The sequence below is a fragment of the Toxotes jaculatrix genome, chromosome 13 (assembly GCF_017976425.1).
Source record: "Toxotes jaculatrix isolate fToxJac2 chromosome 13, fToxJac2.pri, whole genome shotgun sequence".
In the NCBI taxonomy this organism is placed as follows: domain Eukaryota; kingdom Metazoa; phylum Chordata; class Actinopteri; family Toxotidae; genus Toxotes; species Toxotes jaculatrix.
In genome coordinates, this window is record NC_054406.1 from 9,493,175 (window position 1) to 9,515,184 (window position 22,010).

The 22,010-nt window shown below is 39.7% G+C and overlaps 1 protein-coding gene across 1 annotated transcript in view; it reads right to left on the reverse strand.

Moving 5' to 3' along the window:
- Positions 1-2,134: 2,134 nt before the first annotated feature.
- Positions 2,135-22,010, reverse strand: part of LOC121192173 (ras/Rap GTPase-activating protein SynGAP-like) — a 31,496-nt gene continuing 11,620 nt past the window's right edge. Inside the window, exons 4-19 of the mRNA XM_041053750.1 lie at positions 21,856-21,977; positions 18,052-18,205; positions 17,397-17,495; positions 16,948-17,187; positions 16,524-16,859; positions 16,193-16,337; positions 15,045-15,189; positions 14,211-14,447; positions 12,814-13,015; positions 11,601-11,791; positions 10,275-10,479; positions 9,089-9,667; positions 5,896-6,417; positions 5,540-5,701; positions 4,363-4,574; positions 2,135-2,429 (exon numbers count right to left, since the gene is read on the reverse strand). Of these exons, the coding sequence (XP_040909684.1) occupies positions 2,135-2,429; positions 4,363-4,574; positions 5,540-5,701; positions 5,896-6,417; positions 9,089-9,667; positions 10,275-10,479; positions 11,601-11,791; positions 12,814-13,015; positions 14,211-14,447; positions 15,045-15,189; positions 16,193-16,337; positions 16,524-16,859; positions 16,948-17,187; positions 17,397-17,495; positions 18,052-18,205; positions 21,856-21,977 (3,846 nt within the window). The remainder of the gene's footprint in view (positions 2,430-4,362; positions 4,575-5,539; positions 5,702-5,895; positions 6,418-9,088; positions 9,668-10,274; positions 10,480-11,600; positions 11,792-12,813; positions 13,016-14,210; positions 14,448-15,044; positions 15,190-16,192; positions 16,338-16,523; positions 16,860-16,947; positions 17,188-17,396; positions 17,496-18,051; positions 18,206-21,855; positions 21,978-22,010) is intronic.

Sequence of the window (22,010 nt, forward strand, 5' to 3'; positions counted from 1 at the left end):
CTTCTATACACTGAAATTCAAGAGATTGTAGCTCTGGTTTTACACTGTCGGCCGAAGAAAATGAAACCAACGAGAAGATTTTGATTGTACTGAATGCAGTTATATGATTGTAGGACTTGTTTGGCATCTATTTAGTTAGAATGGTTGCACTATAAAGGATGCAAAAATCATAATGATAACCTCCTCTGTAAGTGAAAATACCTCTGCAGTGAGAATATGTTACTAAATGATTTAATCAGAATCAGATAGTAATATACAGTAGGCCTTCGCTTGGGCCCTGCATCTGAGCATCATAGATGGCAAATGATTTGACAACATGCTTGTTGCTTGTCATGGGCGTCGCCATGAGGGGATATTGTGCTTGTAAAAGCCTTTTCTACATTTTGTCTGCAGCCACTAAAGCCAGAAGCGAGTGTGCTGCTTGTAGCTGGGAAAATCATGAATCAGTCTTCATCCTCAGTGTTTTACACATCTCTTCTCAATTCTTCCAATCAAATAAAGAAACTCATTAGGTTCAGTATTGCCGTTATTGTGGCATTGGCTTATATTTCAGTCAACATGTGCAGAAGATTCACCACACACATTGGTCATCACGCTAAACTGATTGTCAAGTTCTGGTACAGGCAAAGTTTGAATATGTGCAAAGTTTTTTTATTTTTTTTTAAGAATGTTGTGAGATGAAGTATGAAACCTCCAGTAGTCCTGCTGGATCCACTGCAGAGCTTCGTCTTCATGGGGTTTTTGTAGAGGATGTGAGTCAGTCTTCTTACCCTCGAGTGACCATCATGAACTCTGGTCACTTTGGAATTGGCAGTCAGGATCCTGGGTGGCCATAGCCCTGGCTGATAGACTGAAGGGAGAGAAAACAAGTGACTTACATATCTCCATTTAGAACTTCATAAGGGCACACGTTAAAAGGAATAGTTCAGCATTTTGGGTTAAATGTGTATTCACGTTCTTGCCGAGAGCTAGGAGGTAAGATGGATACCACTCTCGTGTCTGTGGCATAGAGAGCCAGCAGGCAATTAGCTTAGCACAGACTGTAAACAGGAGGAAACAGCTAGCCTGGCTCTGTCTGAAGGTAATTCGCCAATTTGGGGTGGGGGTATTGTGATATGTCTTGGCTGGGAGCCAGGCAACCAGCGGAGACTTCAGGAAGTCACTGCTCCTGGCCAATAATAGTCCAGGACATAAGCCCTCCTCAAAAAATTGTCCTTTTTACTCCTCAGGATTAAACAAGTGAGAGGTAACAAGTCAATCGATGAGCTTTAGAGATGTTAGATAGATTTGGTTACCTCTCTTTCCAGTCTTTGAGCTAAGCTAATCAGCTCCTGACTGTAGATTTATATTTACAGTACATGCCTGAGAGTGGTATTAATCTTCTCATCTAACTCTTTGCTCAAGAAAGCAAACAATATTTTCTAAAATGCTGACTCTCCCACTTTGAAGGTATAGCATTTCTCAACACTTACTTGGACTTTTGTTCTTTGTAAATGGACTCCAAGCACTGCAAAATTCTCGTAGCTGTGAGCTTGAGCCACAGAACAACGGCTTGCAGACTAATCCTGCTTTGCCAGCATACTTTACTAGACTCTAATTTTGGTTGCAGAGTTTTGTTTGAGAAGTCTGGTGTAAAAACGATTACGATCTCACAGCAGTTGCAGTGAAAAACACTTCTATATACGGACAGATTTTTCAAGAGGCAATTTTGGTCTATTTTCCCGTGATATTGAGAGCTGCAAAGAAGGTGACAGTGAATTTCAAGGACAGCAAATTTCTTCTCTCTGAGTTGTTTCAGCGTAAATGTGGCACGCACACACACACACACACACACACACACACACACACACAGAGTCTCTTCACCTGCGTCACAATCCAGCCCACATGGTGCTTTCATGAAGCTGAGCCCTGAAGAATTGCTGTGACGCTGCTGGTGACTCACACTCAAGGTTTTTCTAACCATGAACGCATTCTGTGGTATAATAATCATCTTTTTGTGTTCAATATTATTCAATTTCAGTGCTGAAGACTGGCTATTCCTTCACAGAAACAAACTAGATTCACCTCTGTATGCAATTTTAAGCTGCACCCAGCTCTTGATTTTTAGGATCAGCACCGCGTTTTCCACACTCCCCTAAAACGTCTGCAGTAAAATGGTGAAAAGTGATTTCAGATGTGACATAAACGTACTTTCAAAAAGATGGGAACAGGTGAAAGCGCATGACAGCGGCAAGCTTTTCCCCTGAACTGGCTTTGGCAAATGCTCTGGATGTGATGTAAGAATGATGCAAACTGTTTTAGGACATGACTGGCTTAGCGAATAGGGATGATAAAAGATGTAGACACAGGCACAAACCTGGTCTGTGAGGATTCGAGGCTTAATATCAGGAATGGCACCCCCTCTCAGCTCATCTTCCACAGCCATGAGTCTGACAACAGGGAAATAGAAACAAACATACCGGTTGACAAAAATAGAATTATGAAGCCGGTGTTCTTCAAATTTACTGTAGGATTACGTGGCCATATGATGATATTAAGGTCTTGACATGTTTCTGGGCACATTCAGCTATCCTCAGTGTCTTGCAGCTGACTCTGAACTGCCTTCAATAAAGCTCAGTGAAAGCGCAGTTCAAATTCAACTGTTCAGACACAGAACTTGTGAAATGGGTGTGTGCAGGATAGTGAAGTGTGCACCCATCTGCCCGATCTGGATTTAGAGGAACTACAGAAAAATTTATCTGAGGGAGGTTTTCCACCAAATGAGATGTGAAGTCTGTATACTCCAGTTATACAAAAGTTTGGCTTTCAGAAAATTTAATGTGGTGCATTGGGTAGAAGTCAAACATTTCCTTTTTGTGTGGCTACGATCAGAATTGGGCTGGTTTGGTTTCTTCTGTCCTCACAATAAAGTTACTGAAGTAAAATAAAGTGTTTCATGTCAAGGATGAGCCGAATGGGTATACTTTTCGGTATTAGTCATGATATTCAAATGTACATTTAAAGGAAAAGTTCCACATTTGGGAAATAATACACTTATTTGCTGGCTGTCTGAGAGCTGGATGAGAAGACTGATATCACTCTTATGTCTGTGTATCCTGTGGAGTTTTTAACCACTAATGGTGCTAATGGAGCAATGTATTGATGAGCAGGGCCCTTGTTTGTTTCTCTGTTTGTCTCTGTGTTTTACTAGCTTGGGCACAATAGCCATGTTTCCACCTAAATATAGCACACATTTTAACTGACTCTCCACAAAATCTGCCCAAAAAAAAGGGCATTTCCATCCACTATCGTTATGAAAATATTATGAGTTGGGCAAATCCAGATGTGCTATTTGTTTTTGTTTTCTCTGCCACTGAATGTGGTTTCTTGCCAGGAGCGGGTGGTGGTGATTGTCACTTTTCAAGAATTTCAGCTATCATTGTGTTTACAATACAAGAAGTTATGATATGCTCTCTGAACAGTGCTACTTCTTCATTTGTTTCTTTCATGTTTTCTTTTAGTCGCTTCAGTAGTGGAAGTTTTGTTTGTTTTTGCTTCGTCTGTTTTCACTGCACATCGTTGCAGTATGCTTTTCCACCAAATTTAAAAAACTTTTTAATGATATTTTTAGTTTTATTTTTAGCGTTTCCACACAGGTCTTTCTTTACAAGAAGCTCTCTACAAGAAGACCCCACAGGGTACTTTTAAGCATGAAGCTAAAGCCCCTAGGTGATAAGCTTAGCTTAGCATAACAACATAATTAGTGATAATTAAAACGTTGTAACTCATTTGTTTAATCCATACAAAAATACACTATGCTGACAGCTTCCTGGCTCCAGCACAAATATGAGAGTGCTTTCTATTTTCTCATTTAACTCTCAGCCTGATAGCATACTAGTGCAGAGCCCAAATGTTGAACTGTCTTTAAAATCTGATTCAAATGACATGATGCAAATTGTATTTCAGTGGAAAACTTCAACTTTTCTGACTGAGTTCTTTCTGAAAAACATCTTTTAATTTTTCTAAAAAACGTAGTAAAGCTTTTAACCACCTTTACTTTGCACGGATTTTCCCTGCAGCTGTGTTTAACTACTTTTATGTGTTATTTCTCTTGCAGCACTCAAACATTTGCCTTTACAGCTGTAGTCCATGACCTGCTACACTTTGAACTGTCGCTGCCTTACCAGGTCACATGAATGTGAGCAGCAGTAACAGACTGTAGAGTGTCAGGACAGTAAATGCAGCTTTTCAGGTTCATCGCACTCAGCTTTGCTGTTGGATACAATCATGATATGGGGCATAAACTTTACATAAAACACTGTGGAATTTAAGCTTGCACAGCCTCATTTCTGCCAGCTCTAGTTCAACCTGAACACTAATCACCTGCTGATGATGCCTTTGATTTGGGAGTCCTTCTCCATTTGTTGCTGCTTTAGGCGGCGTTCACTGTCCTCTAGGCGGTTCTGATACTGCTGCAGGATCTTGTTTGTCTGCTGTTCCTGCGTCAGAAGTCTCTGCTCATACTCTTCGAGCTTGCGATGAGACATCTTCAGGCGTTCTTTCAAGGAATGTATCTCTTCTTCATACTCTCTTACCTGAAAGGTGAAAGAAATAAAGTGACTTCAGGTTATTTGTGTTTTGTGTTCTGCAGCATTCCTGAATAATGAGCGATTTTTATCAGTACAGACACCACAGATGGTACAGATCTCTTTATGATAAGTAGAAAGTACAGACAAAGCTGCAGTGGAATTGTGTTAGGCTTGAATTTGTGCAACCGTAAGTTCCAATGTAATAAGCACCACACAAAGTAGGCATCTGTTTCTAATATAGGCAAGAGTGTGGGAGTTATTCATCATAGAAAATGCACAACAACAGCCACCACTATCTAACTCATGTATGATTCTGTTAAAGCTCCAATTTAAGATTTCAATTTGCCAAAACCCATTTAAAGTGTCACCTCAGTGATGGGGAAAATATAAAGAAACAGTACTGCAAGATTTGTGTCATGAAATTTTGCTGTTGGGTTTGGGTCAATAGATCTATATCCTAAAAACTATCGAGGCAGCCTTCAAACATAAAACTAAACATAGCAGCATTAGACTAAACATGAATCTTCTGTGCAGGTTATTGATCACTCCAAACAATGATTTTTATTCAAACAACCGACCCTTGCTGTTATTTAGAGATACCCGCATACTCAACTAGATTTTTACATTCAGCACTAGAGTGTGTGCATCATATTACAAGAAAAATGTACTGATCACGAAAGCAGATATTTTATGACTACACTTCAGATCCCTGAAGGAGCCTTCAAGATAATCTTTCTTTGATTCTGCTTATTCCTGTGAATCTCCTTTTGTATCTCAGCTTTCACTTTAAACACTGTCATATGTATTTTGGAGAAATCACACAAACATGCACACACACCCTTGAGTTGTCTGAGAGTTTTCTTACTCACATATTTCAGTTGGCATTTGGCCCGGCAGCTATCATATAGAAGCATAAGAGTGTACTTTTTTACAAGAAAAAAAAAGGTGTGGAAAACTATACATGTACTAACCCTCTCTAAGCGTGACTCATCCATGCTCTTGGAGTACTCTTTCAGCTGACCCTCACGGTCCGGCCGCAGGCTCTCGATGTCAGCAGAGAGATGTGGCATGTTGGACACCCAGGCGACTGTCCGCTCATTGAGGGCCGGGGTGTTCAAGGTCGACTGAGAACCCTGGAACAACAAAACAGGTCAGTTGTGATTTTAATTTCTTCAAACACAAGTATTATTTCAAAATCTAGTATTTTCTCACATCATGTCAAATAATCTTAATATCATGGCATTATGTATGAACTAATGTGCTAAAGAAATGTCGCTATACAGTTTAGGAGAATGTTTTAAGATAGAAGGTTTAAAGTTAGACTCACCTGTTTATTGACAACTGGCTTGAGCAGATGCTGCTGTGGAGGCTGCAGTTGTGACTGTTGAGGCTTCTTGGTGCTTTTTGTTGGTGTGTCTGTTGACTCCTCTGCCGCTGCTGGCGGGCCCTGGTTCTCTTTGGAGGAGCTCGTCTGGTACGGGAGCCCTGGAGCTGGACTGTCTGTCACTGACAGCTGTGTTTCCTGTTGCTGCTGCTGCGTCTGCTGTTGCTGCTGCTGTTGTTGCTGTTGTGGCAGCTGCTGAGCTTGGCGTGGTTTTGGCTGACTGCCACCGAAACTTTTGTCGGAAGAATCGAGGAGGAGGTTCCTGCTCTGTGGGCGAACCTTGGGAGGCGTGGCAGTAGCTGGAGTATTAATGGACCTTTGGGACTTGAGGTGTTGTGGCGGGGCGATGGACGACTGGCGAACGGGATGAACTGTAGTGGGAGGTGTAGCCAAAGAGGCGGGAGTGCCTGTCCCAGTGGGTGTTTGAGATGCGACTCCCATCAGGTGCTGCTGCTGTAGAGACTCCTGAGGAGAGATCAAGGTAACAAAAGGCAGTTTTGAGCCTAGAGTTGGAGCAGACCTTAAGTTTTCTTAATTTTTCATTTAAAAAAACAACAGAATAATTAATGCATAAAAACTGAATGCTGATGTACTGGTTGGACTCTGGGGACAAAAGCAGACCAGTCCCAGATGACCTGAGAGGTTTGGATGGTTAGAAATGTGTTTTTGCTATTATTATCTAATGTTTTATAAACCAACAGTAGAATGTATAGATAGATGTGTAGGTAAATGTCTAGCTGTATAGATAGACACATAGATAGATGATGTATAGATGTATGTATAAAAGACTAAGTATTTGTTGCATTACACGTTTTTTTGTTTGTCAGGGTTTCTGCTTTAGCATATTCAATCTAAAATCAAAGTAACAGATAATACATTAAAGTGCCAAGTCTCAGCTTTAATTTGAGTAGGCTTCCATCAATATAGAAAGAACTGTGTGTGACATACAGCCTGACGAACCAAAAAAAATGTGCAACTGCACAAATACTTATGGTCTGGACTGGATTGATGGATGGATGATGGATGGAAGGATAGGTAGATGCATAATTAATGCATAAAGCACTGTCCTGCTGACACTATCTGTATTAATAAAACAGGAGGCTCTTGTGATGTTTGTTCCATTAAAGCCCACACAGCATGACAGAAATAGCTTGAGACTACATGACAGTATCATTAAACACTGTAATTTTACACAGACATGCTGTAGTAAACCGATCAGCATGATAGATCAGCGACCCATGAGTACACCATCAAGTCAAAACCAAAAAGGTCAATTTAGATTTCTGTTTCATTAAAAGCTGTTCTGCAAAACGCAAGAATACTACTGAGCTCCATCAAACAAGTGAGTTTATGAGCTTTAGCTGAAAATAAACTTTCGCTGTCTGTGTAGACTATAAAACAGTCTCTGTAGTGGAGATTCAAATATGGTGTGCAGCACACTGAGGGTTAAAGCATGTATAATATAATGATATATGTACTATCAGCAGTTACGACACTTTTTCTCTGCCCTCTTGACCGTAAGCTAGTTTCCAGTCCCACTGAAACAAGGACACACAGGTATGATAGGTGTCAAGCACCTTAGCACAGTTCAGCAGAGAGGAGAGTGAATGATGCGGCTTCAATGTGTTTGTCTGTGGCATAACAAACTTCTATAAAAAGTGCCCTTACATTACTGTTAGTTATGTATGTTCTACTGCTCAAGAGAGGGAGAGAGGGCCATTTTTGTATACATTTCCCACTCTGTGTGAATTTTATACTTAATAACCTGAAAATCAGTCTGAAAACAGAGGCACACGCTGGTTCTAATGAACTGCAAGGGCCAAACTGAAAAGCAGCACTTGATGCAGACATTTTTGTTGTTCGGTTGAGGTGTTAAAATCACACTAAGAATAAATGACAAGGCTATAAGTATGTTGGGTAATTTGGCTTGGAATTTAAAAAAAAAAAAAAAAGTGTCTGTAGGACTCCAGGACAAAACTGAGAAAATTCATTTCTGGCTGCGCTTGTCCTTGTCATTTGGGATCTAAAATAAAAGTTCAGAAAAAATGGGGATATATATCAGGAGATCCACTGATTTTTACAACATATAAGAGTAGAGTTACTCCAAAACAGAACTGAGGACTGTGGAGTAGGAAGCTTTCGTTTTGACTTTATAACTGTCTGTTTTTTGGGTATCTTAATTCTTTATTTCAGGGATATACATTTTTTCTAAAAAACAAGCGATTCCTCTTTCTTAGCCTTGTTGGTTCACTCAAACTTTTAAGGGGTTTGGTTAATGATAAACAAGCAGTTTAATGAATTTACATTCATTTCTTAAATCTAGTCAAACTTTCTTGAAAAGCCAAAGTAGCCTGTTAAATGGATTAAAAATTAATTTAGTCTTGGAAGAGTTAATTTCTGTATGACATGCACATATTCCCTTATTTACATTTGTGATGCCTTATGGAAACGTGCCTGTACAAAGCTTCTAATCTCAGCTCTATCATTCCAACAGGTTTAACCAACAACAATGGCAGCGGCCAGTCTCTGGCACTGAACACACAACAGTTGGTGCCATTTGAAGATTCTGAGTATGTCCTGAATTTTTTTTTTTAATCCACTGTAGCAAGTTCAAATGAACAAAAGAGAACGAGCCTTGTAAATGAATAGCAGTCTCTGAGCATTGTGAGTTTATAGGTAAACTATTAACACTAAAGTTCTCCACCTAGTGGTGTTCTTCACAACACAATACCACTCTGGCTATTCAGCTGCAGTCAATAAATATGGAGACTCATTTATATCCTGTTGGAAGTGGTCTCTTACAGGTTAGACACTCATTAATAGGCTGAGTGATGTTCTGTGGTTAGAGCTTTTGGTTTACTATCTATGAAAACTGTGTCAGTGATTTATTTGCCTATAATATGAGGAGTTACAGGACATGTTGGTGCCTCATGTCTCATGATTCACCAATTTTAAGAAGAGTGGCATTGCGTCAATCAATACAATTGTGTACACTTTTCTGTGAATCCTGTATACAGTAGATACAATGGTAAGGCTTTTTTTTTTTTTAAGAAGGTTCTGCAAGAGAATGTTGCATCTCATTACGAACACCTAACCTGTCTTTCTGTATGTGTGAGGATAAGCGAGAGGTTCTTACCTGGACTTGAAGTGACAGCTGGTGCCAGGCGTAGTCGTTGTTCTGATTCTGTCGGGTGAAATCATCACTGTAACTGTGTGAGTGGACAATGCTCGGCTGCACCAGACTGCTCTGTGACCGCAGGGCGGACAAGTCCTCGCTGCGGGAGAAAGCACTGTTGCCAAAGGCGGGCGCGTAGTCGTGGTGGCCATTCTCAGGCTCGGGGGCGAGGAGGAGAGGAGGGGGAGGTGGCTGAGGCTGAGCTGGGGAGTTCTGGGCGGCCAGATGGAATAGCGGGTTCTGGAAAGACAGGGGGAAGTGCATGGCCGCTGCTGCCTGTTGTTGCTGTTGAGAGATGGATTCAGTGGGCCCCCCTATGTGGCCCATCTGGCTCAGCCTCAAACCAGAGCCCGCTGAGCCCGTCGGCATATGCCCTCCCATACGAAGAGGACCGCCGAGGTTCCCGAAGCTGTGGCCGAGGCCGGCGATGGAGGCTTGAGAGGAAGTGAGCATGTCTCCCACAGAGTTTAGGTTGGAAATGCTGTTCATACGGGAGTCCTGAAGATCCATCATAGACACACTTTTATTCACACTGTGGACCTGAGACACACAAAAAACAGATTTACTGTAGCTTCATTCTTAAGTGGATTCTCCTAAAATCACAGCATATTTACAAAAACATTGTTCATGACAAAAATTTTTCCTTCTCAGTTCCTCATAAGATGAAACTAATGAACAAGCAAAAACAGGAGAGTGACTTAAAGACAGTTTTACTTAAATTAAACTAAATTAAATATATTGCAAAGTCCACTTGAATGAAAAGTCAAACTGTAAAATGTAAAATGGTGTTGATGATTAAATAATTTAACAGAAAAAACTCTCCTTTTGTTCTAGGCCTAGTTTAATTCTAATCCACTCTTAAAGAAATTAGTTTGAAATTTCCTCATCATCTGTTACATTAAGTAGTCCATCTAAAAGAGTGTTAAACCACAATCATATCAGTTTATTCAGTTTATGTAGCACTGTAATCATCACTTTCTAATGTAAATGCAGTATATTAGCTGGTTGTTTATATTACATTAAAATGTATGCATTTGCCCCAAGGCCTCAAACACATTCACAACACTGTACACAGGGCTTTAAAAGCTTCAGAATTAAGATATACCAGAGTGAAAATAAACAAATGCATGATTATTTCACACCGTACCTTCGGATCTGGCTCAGTAATGTCCGAGCTGCTTGTGCAGTATGCGGGGCTGGATCGAGCCAGCGGTGGACGGGTCACATAGAAAACCTCCCTGGACGAGCGGAGGTCTCGTTCTGCGTGACGCCTCATGTTCAGATTGGATGAGAGGGATTCCACAGCTGATACTCCAGTCGTAGGGGACGGCAGGCGAGAGATGTCTATTGAACTTTAGAAACACAACAGAAAGACATTACAATTTCCACTAGCTTATAAATCTTTTATACTGGATTCTATTTCATATCTGCCCACTTGATTTTAAATAATGTACATGGGCTCTGTGGAGAAAAACAAAACTGTAAGAACAGGTGGTCCCAAATTTTGCCTTCTGTTCTACATTTTTACAATATTTTGGGGTATTTTATGCTTTAATCAGACAATGGAAAATAAAGAGTTGATGGGAAAGAAAGGTGAAAAAGAGGAGGAAAACCAAACAACTAAGGTCCCTTGCTGGGCCTGAACTGGGTACATCATTTTCATAAATGGGTAAAACTACAGTATGTCACAAGAAATAAGCAAAGATGGGAAAAATGTCAGAAAAAAAAAAACATTGTTTTGTGTATCAGAATGTGTTGTTTTATCAATTAATAAAAAAAAATCAACTTAATTAATTGATAATGAAAATAATTGTTGGTTGCAGCCCTAAATAAATAACACATGTTCAAAAGTGTGCAGGTATCCAGTCAAAAGTTTTTGATCCCGTGCCCCAGTCTGTAAGATTTAATGGTATGCAAGAACACATTTTTTTAATGTAATGGTTGCACACTGACACGTGGAAACACAGTGAGGAGAGGGCATGACTCCGTCCTGTCAGTCACACGTAGCCTGATGCCTATGGGTTCGAGGAGTGACAGGTGTTTGGTGCCGGTTTGAATGTCCAGAGCTTTGATCCCTGTCCTCTCACACCTGCCTGCCGCAGAGTTAAGTTATTCTCATTCAATTACATGCTCACTCCCACTTGGTAGGAAGGACTTACTGTATCACAGTAAACACAAAATAGCTGCTGTTAAGCCCTCTTACTCTATTTAAATAGTTAGGCTGTAATGAGAGTAACCGTCTCTTGACAACAGCGGAGTGCTGAAGTGAATTAAAACACAGAGGAAAGAGGTTTAGGTAAGAGAGTCTGAGAACAGACATGCTGACAGTTATGGACTGATAGAATACTTCAAGAGCCCGAAGAGGTGTATTAACTTTAGCATTATGAGCTCTTTGGGGACACGCAAATCCAATTTCATGTGTAAACTGAAGGCAGCAAAGACATGGAAAACAGAGGAAACCATAAGAATATACCTGTTTAAGTCACGCATCATGAGGCTTTGGAAGTCGGAGGACATGAGACGATTGAAAGACGGTCGAGAGAAGAGTCTGTCCTTCGGCCGATCTGGCTGATGATTTGTAGGCATGTGGAGCTGCGGGTTCCTCAAGGCAACACTGATGTCATTCAGCAGCCGTGGTAAGGGTCCGAGTTTGAGAATTGCATCCTAAAACATGGAAACACTTTTAAAATCAAGGATTCCAAGCTTCCTATGCTCACATGCCTTCTACCATGGGTTCTCAACCTTTTGGGCACCACAGACTGTTTTAACAACCATTTTTATTTTTTACTAGACTAGACTACAATAAAGGTCAAATTCAACATCCAATTTTTTAATGTAACATAGCCAGAGTGAAAATTAACATTTGTAAAGGTAGTGCTGATAATAGTTGATCATGTTCCCCTTATGATTCATTATGAATGCATTTTAATGTGAAGGAAGTGCTGAAAGTGCCTTTCAGGGTTTGCTGATAGTACCAAAATGAATCTGATGATCACATTTTCAGGAGGCTTTCCTGAAACACTGAATGGACAATTTTATTTTACGTTTAACACGCAACTTGTATTAAAAACATTTTAGTTTTGAGAAAAAGAAAGCATGGTATCATGATATCCTAATTTCAGGTACTAGACTCTGTATTAAAAATAATAAAATCAGTGCATTCCTCAAATCATTATGCATTATTTTTTGTGCAGAATCATATCATTTCCTCACAGCCTGGAAGGAAATGTTCTATGGTCCAGCACCAAGCCGTGGCCAAGGGGTTTGGAATATATATATGACTCATCATTCATCATTCATATGTTCATCATTCATTAAATTCAAATATCATACAGAAACACGAATCAGAGGAAAAAAAGCATAAAAAACACATATAACGCATTTTTTAACTTATCAGGCAATTTATGGCTGACCATAAAGTATTTATATCTTTCATTATGTTACAGCTACAGTAAAAAATAATTATATTTAATCAAATGAACTGTGCTTAAATTACCAATTAAATATTAAAGTACTAATTCCACCTCTGTTTTCAGAGTTCGAATAATATTCACTGTGTCTGTTAGATAGAAAAATGCAGAACCTCATTTTCCAACCCTCCCCCTTCGACACTGCAGAGTGAGAGCGAAATCAGATTAAATGTTTAATTTAAATTTTCTAGTAATTTATTATGTTATTCCATGTACCTTGCTGAGCTGGCCCATGACTTCCCACAGTAAGCTGTGGAGCATGGACAGTTCTCTGCCGAGGTCAATGTAGCCCTCAAACCCTCCAGCGTTTCCTCCTGTGTCCATGTTGGAAATCTCATAAAGGAACTGCTGCATGGAGCCCCACTCCATCTCCAGGAACTCATTCATGAAATACATATATTCCTCCTTGGGTCCAAATCTGTGTGACAACACACATGAAGAGGTTTAGCTTTTTAAAGCCTTAAAGCTCCATTAAACAACATTTGTATATGAAAAATGGGCCAAATGACTGTGTAATGTGAAAGATTACTAAATTAACTGTTTGGTCTAAAAAATGTAAGAAAATTGTGAAAAATGGTCATTAAAACATGACATCAGATTGCTTGTTTTGTCCAACCAACAGTCCAAAACCTAAAGATATTTAATTTACAATGACACAATACAGAGAAAAGCAGCAAATCTTAACATTGGAAAGAACAAGAGAAGGTTTGGAATTTTTCTTTGATAAAAGATCTAAAGGACTGCTTGATAATTAAATTTGTTGACGATTAATTACAAATAGAGTAAGCGTTTCAGCTCTATAAGGGACCTGAAGATTAATTATGCAAAATTTTTCATAATAGCTTCACCTTAAAAGTCACCCTCAGATAACAGATATCTGACGACAGACGTGATAATATTTTAGAGTGCAAAAAGTATCACGTCTGATCGTTTGAGCATTAAATCGAGTGTTCCTGAAAGGTAGAGTCTATTAAACTGCCACCAAACTTTTGATGTCTTAATCACAGGTGCCTATTTAAGTCAGAGGAAGTGTTTTAATTTTGAAAAAAAAAATGTCGGTAAAGAGAACAGAGTGAAGGCAGGAGCAAATGTGTCGCAGCTGAAAGGCTCAGAGCTCATTGTGGGTGAGTTAACAGTTTATACCCTCGCAGTCAAAACTGCAAGCCACTGTTTCAGAGATGTTACTCTGTGACATGCATCCCACCTAGCACAAGCGTCATCATCTACAATTCTAAAAATGAACTGAATCAAATTAATGTGATGTTGTAGTTCCACAGCCTGCTCAAGGCTGGAATGTGGCGTCTTTATTCCGCCTCCCTGTTCTGTATAAAAGGCATGAACATGGGATGGGGGGGGTATTATTGTTCTGGCAATAAGCCGGCAGCGGAGGTAGTCACAGAGCTGGATCAACTTTTGTGTAAAAGGAAGAGCTGGCTAGATGGGACAGACACTGATGCTGTTGTGTTCGTCACACCTCTGTCACCTAAAATCACTCAAGGGTAGCAATATGCCAGCTCTGTTTAGTTCAGTGTAAAAAAATCAAAGCTGGCCTAATAAAGGGTCTTTTTAATGGCGATGTAGTGGGAACTGTTTAAAAGAGGATAGCAACTCACTTGCTGAGGCTGGCCAAGTTCTGCATCACTTTGGCTATGAGTGTGAGTGTGCGGGACGTGCGTTCAGCGGGGTACTCCTGCATTAGGTTGAACAGGGAGGGGGACATGATGGCTGGGCACATGAAGCGAAGGAACAGGGAGGAGCTGATGAGGCTGTCAGCGAGATCCTCTCTTCCACGCTCAGCACATCTGGCCCTCCATGAGGCAAAAACTTCCTTCAGCTCCCGGGGAAATATGCTGAAACAAGAACATGATTTCATAACCCACTGTCAAGGAGAAGTGCAAGATAAACTCCAACAGCTCATCCAAAGGAATTCAGCAAGGTCAAGGGACTAACAAACAAAACAAAAACAAAATAAGGTGTGAAAAAATGTCAATGCAAATTTAATTTTGATTAATTTTTGGAGTTTGTTTAAAATAATTTGTACTTTTTAAAATTTTATATACATTTCTTTTCCTCATTTTAAATGATCAGTTTTCCCTAATTCTAGAAAGAAACTTTTTTCAGTTTAAAATCATTTTTTTCCTTCAGCTAACCCTCCCTCTGCTGCTGTGGAGGGGTGTGAGCAAGAGAAAGGGTGAGTGACTGCATAACAAAGCAGGTTAAGACCTTTGCTCAAACATACTGATTTCAAGAAATGTGGAAACTGAGAAAGGCAGGGCTCAGAATTTCCTACCAACCACATTCACGTGACTGGCATGGACAAAATGGACTTCACAGAGAAAGTTGTGTTCATCAAGCTGTTTTAAACCCCACATGGCACCAGTCAATACACATGCAGAACAGATACATGCATTTGGTTTTTGGGGGAGTAGAAATATGTAAAAACTGACCAGAGAGAGTTGATAATCTTGCAGAGTAACAGCTCACAGCACATGCGAAGGTTGGCTTGGTGGTCAGCGAGGACTGACGGCGGGATACGCATAGGGTCCACCTCACAGTTCTCCTCAGACTCGTATAAGGCTCGAATGAAGTCACCTGAAAGTTGTGGAGGAGACTGTCATTATGATTCAAAAAAATGCATCATTATACAAAAAGCTCAGCTCTAAACTACTGCTAAACCTGGATCAGGACACAGTGACACAAATGCTGTACCTCTTATTTATAAGGAATAAAAAAAAAAAAATGAAGTAAGAAAATTATGTGACTATTATTCCAGGGGAGGTTGAGTGCTTTCAACATTACCTACGCTGGTTTTAAGGACTGTATAGAATGTTTATGTCCTTCACTTTTTACCTCTCGTTTTGGCTATAATTACAGCACCAATTAGGGCTGTCGAATGTAAAATAATACTGACTGCCGGTGATCAAGGTCACTTGGTTTCCCCAGAATATCATTTTCTATTCCAGAACCAGCTCCTGTAATTTGCCAGTGGCTAAAATCCTGTCCAAAACAACATCTTCCACAAATAGGGACAAGGGGAAATATGTTACTACCAACCGTCCCCCTGTAATATTATTATTAGATATAAGTTTGTCATTGTTTAAAAAAAAATACTGGGATGACATAAAGATGTGAGTAGACGGTGTTTAACAATGGCTGCTTGGATGGCACTTGAAAATATAATTGTAAGCATATTTATTCATATACATATTTACTCTCTATGTGCATTGAATAATAATCTAAAATCAGCTAATACAGCTCTTTATTTGAAGAAAAAGAAGAGAAGAACAAATTTGTATTTAATGTTGTGACAGAAATGTTATTAAAACATAATCTGTATCTGTGACATTTAAAATGTTCTTCTTTAGCTCAAGTGTTTCTCAAATGAAAGTGGAATTTGGGAAAATGTAACAAATATATCATAAATGTAGGTGTAGAACTATCTCGACATTAAATAATGCCATCAACTTTGCTAAAGGGCAGATGTTTATGCTAAGATGTAGTTGAGTTGATCAAAATATTTGATTTACTTCGAGCTTCAAATAGCCCCTTCATTCAGTCTGCAGGAAATGAGAAACACGGTGATGTGCAGTTTTACCTATAGCATCCTTGAGGTATCTGTGACCTATCAGTTTGAGGTACTCTTCCACAGCCTTAGTAGCGAGCGTGTTCTCCCGAAAGATCAAGTGCTCACGGTCCATGAATCGATCCACCTCACACATCGCCATGTCAGACAGGAACTCCTGAGAAGAGATTACATTTGCAGTTCAGTGGAGTGTATGCAAAGGAAAGAGCATTTTTATATAAGGGTACTGCAAAGAAATAAACCAACTGGTCACACAGAGAACTCAAACATGAACTCAGACATGAACAGCATTGATTTGTGGAAAAATAACACGCAGTCTGGTAACTTTTGACCTCTTGTTTACCTTTGTCTTCCCTGTGCTTTGAAGGATGTGCACCAGAGCAAATGCCACCTCCTCTTTGCTCTTCACACTCAAAAGCGGCTCCAGAACTGCACACAGTGTTCGGTAGTTGTTGGTAATGTACTCGGCAAATTCCTTGTACAGCTCCATTGGGAGGATGTTCATTGTCTGGTAGCGAGACTTAACACGCAGCGAGGCGTTAATGACTTTGCCACTTCCAACACCACCACTTTTGGCCAATACACTGGACTGTATCACCGGATACCACTGCTCCACAAACTGCCGGCCAGTGATGCTGGAGATGGGGATGCTGACAAGGCCAAGGTATGTGCTTTTTTCCTAGATTACCAAACAAAACAACACATCTTATTAGTTTCATTTTATTTCATTTTTTTAAATGCTTGCTTTACTGACACAATGTCTTCACCTTGCGTCTTTTTTTGTCCGTTTCCTTGTAGAGGTGCAAGCGAAGGCTACGAATGGTAGGCAAATTGTTAAATTCAAAATGCTCTCCCCAGAAGACGGTGTCGGTCCGGGGTTTGCTGGTGGTGCGTGCGTACAGCATGTCATCCAGACACAGCTCACAATAGTAGCGTTTCTTAGCTGGAAGGTCTCGAGCTTCAATAATCCACAACTTGAGAACATTGTCCACCCGTCTACTGTTGTCCTGAGGGTGAAATGAGGAGTTCTATTACTGCATTATAACAGTCCTTATTTACATCTGTCCTTAATTTTACAACCTGAATTTTGTGATAAGATAACAGGTCACCTGGTGTGGAGGGGTTCGGATAAACATTGTACTGTTTTCTGTAATTGTACATTTTGTGGAATTAATGGAATTTAAAATGAAAGACCAAAAAAATCTATTGTATCTACCTTGTTAGGTTTGACAGCCCGTTGCAGATTCTCAATCCACTTGTCCCTCTCTGAAGCTGATCGGCAGGCAAAACATTTTGTCCCTGAACTGGTGGTCACCTTCAGACAAAACATACCATTTCAGCATACCCCTACTAATGAAAATACACCTTATATGGCTGCAAGAATTACTTTCATTTTCGATTACCTAGTTAAATGTTTCTCCAATTAATATATTAATCTGTAGTTCAGAAATTGTCTGAATTGCTGCAAAATGACCACGACAATTTCCAATGGTGTAAAATTGCTTGTCATGTCAGTCAAAAACCCACAGATTTTCAATTTTGAGTTACATCAAACACAGAAAAATAGCAAATCTGCAAGAGAAACTAGAACAAGGCAATACTTATACATTTTGCTTAATAAAACACCTAAATTGAACAATCAACTCAACTGTTTCAGCACTAATTCCTCAAACCATTAGGTCATTTTTTGTTAATTTTCAAGAGAAGTGTGAAGTGGCCTGAAGTGATACGTATTTAAAACAATGAACAATTTAAATTGAATGGGTCAGTTAACTATAAAAATAAAGTGATTGAATAAAAAAGAAAATAAATCCCGTAGTAGGTGGGCAAAACCAGGGAGAATGGGAGAAAGGTTAAACAATTTCACACACCTCAAAGCAGTACTCTTGTCCTAAAATGCTCGAGTGGACAGGTTTGATTATGGCCTCTTCATCCAAAACTAGGTCCAAAGCCTCCGCAGCACTGCTAGGAGAAAGTAGGGACTCATGGGAGTGGGATTCTTTGAAGCTTTGCATCAAGCGAGTCCTGGTGAGAGAAGAAGAACAGAGAGGTGATTTATTTACATTTCCGAATTCAGATCTGATTATATCGGTGCTGTCATATAATACAAAATGAGTCACTGCAGCTCTGAAATCCTTGTGAGTTCCTTCTGCAATTGCAGTCTGATTTTTGAGATCTGATCCTTTTATAATGAGTATATGGAAAAGTTAAGACTACCAGATTTTCAGTTCTGGTGTTTGCAGTTTGATCTGTTGTTCCGGCTCATGTGACTCATACTGTATGTTAGGAAATGGCCCACAGTTTCTCCGATTGTGGTGTTGTCTGGAAATGCCATTCTTTAATTTCCTATAGATACACAAGAATTTAAAAATGTACATGTAAATGTAATGTTGGTATTGCCTACAGTGTAAAAGCAGCAGTTAAAGTCTGTAGGAATACTGTAGTATAGTGAGTAACTATAAGAGGCACAGAGGATTAGGCCTGATCGTTGGGTAACCTTTGGAACGGGGCAGCTCTATCAAGAGAGAGAAAAATGGAAGCAGAAAGGTGAGTCTCTCAGGCGAAGTGAGGTCAATAGGACAAATGAAAAAAAATGTAGCCAGGAAAACATTTTTTCTGAGGAGTTGTGGGAAAAGGAGGCAAACCAAATTAAATCCATTATTGGTACAACTTTAGTATGTGTGTCTTATCTCAGCCAGCAAGTGGGTGCCTGTCCTTTAGGTCCTGTCCTTTAGGTTCAGCTGTGGCTTTTCAGGATAATGTGCAGCAATGGAGACTGAATGTGAGCCAGTAAATTGATTGGATGGCTGACAGAACTATAAAATATAGAATGAAAGTTCCAGTCCTATTGGCAAAAATACAGATCTTTGGCTTTTCAGTTTGATTTGAAGGCACAGTCCAATATTTTGGGAAATAAACATCTTTGCTTTCTTGGTTGAAGTTAGATGAGAAGGCTTAGTGTAAAAACTAGAGGCTGCCTCTAGTTTTTACACCAGCTAGTGCTGGCTCTGTCCAAAGATGACAAAATCTACATACCAGCACATCTAAAGTTCATTAATTAATACATTATATCTCACCTGTTTTATTCACACAAAAACTGAAGTGTAAATTTTTACAGTGGGTTATGTGCGTGTGGATTATTTCTCAAAGGGGAACAGAAACGTCCTGCAGTCCCCGTGTTTGCAGTCTTAAAGCTAAGCTAAGCTAAGCGGCTTCTGGCAATGGTTTCATATTTGATAAACAAATACGAGAGTGGTATCAATCTTCTCATATAATGCTCAGTGAGAAAGTGAACAAGTGTAATGTGTAACGGTTTCTTTAACATTTCCTGAAACTAATTTTGAAAAATGATGAACTGAAGATGTATCTGCACTGAAAAACTAGAGCCTCGTCATTATTAACATTAGCTTTGACAATAAGAGAGAAAATAAGGGGTAAGAAACTGGTAAAAGGCAGCAGCTTTGAAGAAACACCTGATAACTGCAAATGATGAGCACTGTTTTAAGGCCAGATTTAACACTGGTCAGAGGTACAGCGGATCATCTAGTTTAAGGAGCTGACAGTGCCATCGCAATACGCAGCCCATGAAAAATGCTCTGGTAAACCGACTTGGCAGCAGAGGCAGAGCAGCTGTGTTGGAAAGCTAGAGTGTGAAGTTGGACGCCGAGGGTTTATAGCAAAGTCAACTTAACACTACTGAGTGAATTAAGCGTGTGTGGGCAGAACTCAAAGCAGGCTGTGAAGGCAGCTGTCTGAGACAGCAGTGGGAGCCGGTGAATGGCTATGGTTAGAGGGGAAAGCACACTAACTGAGGCAGAAAGTCACTTTAGCCCCAACACCAATAAGCCCCCCCCACCTTCTTTAGTGCAGCCTCCACAGAACCCCTTGGGTTAGTATATAATTTGTTTAAACATTTGGATTTTGCTTCTGCATTGGCTCTCACCCTCGCATTTTAGAACAAAGGACCTTTTCATCATTTGCTAAACGACACATTCCGCATCTTCTGAGCATCGGACATCCACACCTGCCCTAAAAATGTCTATTGTGCATCTCCTTTGGTGGGAGGAAAGTGTACTGTCAGCATTACATTTTTACTTTGTGCCTCTCCCTCTCTACCTCATTACATTTCCCATATGTGCATCGTGACTGGATTGTGTGAGGACTGCATAAAATTTTGATCACAATGCAAGCGAGATTCCTCGGGGATATGACCTTGCGTCAGAATACAAAACAAGAAAAAGCTGTCATGAGACCTGCAAGCTATTGCATGCTAACATGATCATATGATATAAATCACATTGACAAGATAAATGTAACCACAGAGTAACTCAGTTCTACCAGAAAGTCCAACAGACTTGTGAAATATTGAGACTTGTGATATATACATATACATATATATATATGTAGGCATGATGGCAGGTGCACTTAACCATCCAATCCACCCAGGGTGATAAATATCTCAAAACTGTTAACAGTAGAACACTGTGAAAATTCAATCAAAAACAAACAGGAGTATTTATTAAAATAAATGCGTGATTTGGAGTCATTAGCCTTGTAACTGCGATGTTCATACAATACTGTATACCTTTCTCCTTTTGTTATAGTATATAAGAGCATTTCATTTTTGTAGACATAAAATGACCTTAGATAACCAGCATTTTTCTTTAATGTAGTGATTATATGCTCTCCACATTTAATGAGCTTCACATAGCAAATCAGGTTTAAGTTGGTAATTTGTAACAGCTGATGCTGACGGCAGCTTTTCTAACATTTCTATTAATATCATTCTGGAAAAAGCACAAGCTCTAACTACCTGTGAAGGTATCACTAAAGGCAATGTCCTTCATTCAGCAGAGCTTTGCTTTCGTCAGAGTGGTTGATAAGGAGACACAGTTTGAGTGAAGAGCGTCAGGTGGGCTCCTCAGAGCACCGCTGGCAGTGTGACATTTATCCACACTCTGCCTCAGACACATAAAGGCAGAAGTGGCTTTTCAGGCCGCAGAGTAGATTTTAGCTTTTTGAGGAAAGGATTAAAACACATCGTCCCTCAGGATAACACAAATGCTAATTTAGGCATGTAAGCATGCATTGTGAGTAATAATCTTAACGTGCAGGTAAAGGTGATGGGAATTAATTTGCTTTGGAAGAGCTGTCTATGGAACTGTTATATCTGCCTCCTGTGAATCAGTGGGGTCTATTAAAGTTTGAAAAATTAAATTTGGTTTATTTAAACTTAAAAAAATCATTAAGATATTTATGATATTTATATCTTTATTATGCACCGATTCCTATCATGAATTATACATATAACAACCAGTTTAGTGTGATTACATATTTTTTTCAGCTTTGATTTGATAATTATTATATTACCATAAGAAAACAATATAAATCACAAAGAAACACATGATTAATTGCAACTATGGCCTCTCCAGACTTTTCGTAACATGTATCTAGGGTGAACTGTGAACACTAACTCACTCACAGGTAGGAATATATTTGTTACACCTGTGATAAACTGGCAGCCTGTCCACAGTATCTTGCTTGGCTTTTGACCAAAGCATGCTGGGACAGGCTCCAACCCCCCCATGGCGCTGAGTTAGAATATGCAGCTAGAGGCTGGATCAATGGTATTACGTGAAATTATAGGAAAGCTTTATACAGTAAAGGTTTATTACCTTTCTTGGTCAGCACTACGAAACCGGGGCAAAATCATTTGTCTGAAGCTGCTGGTCCGGTCCAGTTTGGGCTGACTTTTGGCCCTCTTGATGGAACCCTTCAACCTTCGATTGAGAAAACTCTGAAGATTCAATCAGGGAAAACAGAAAAAAAT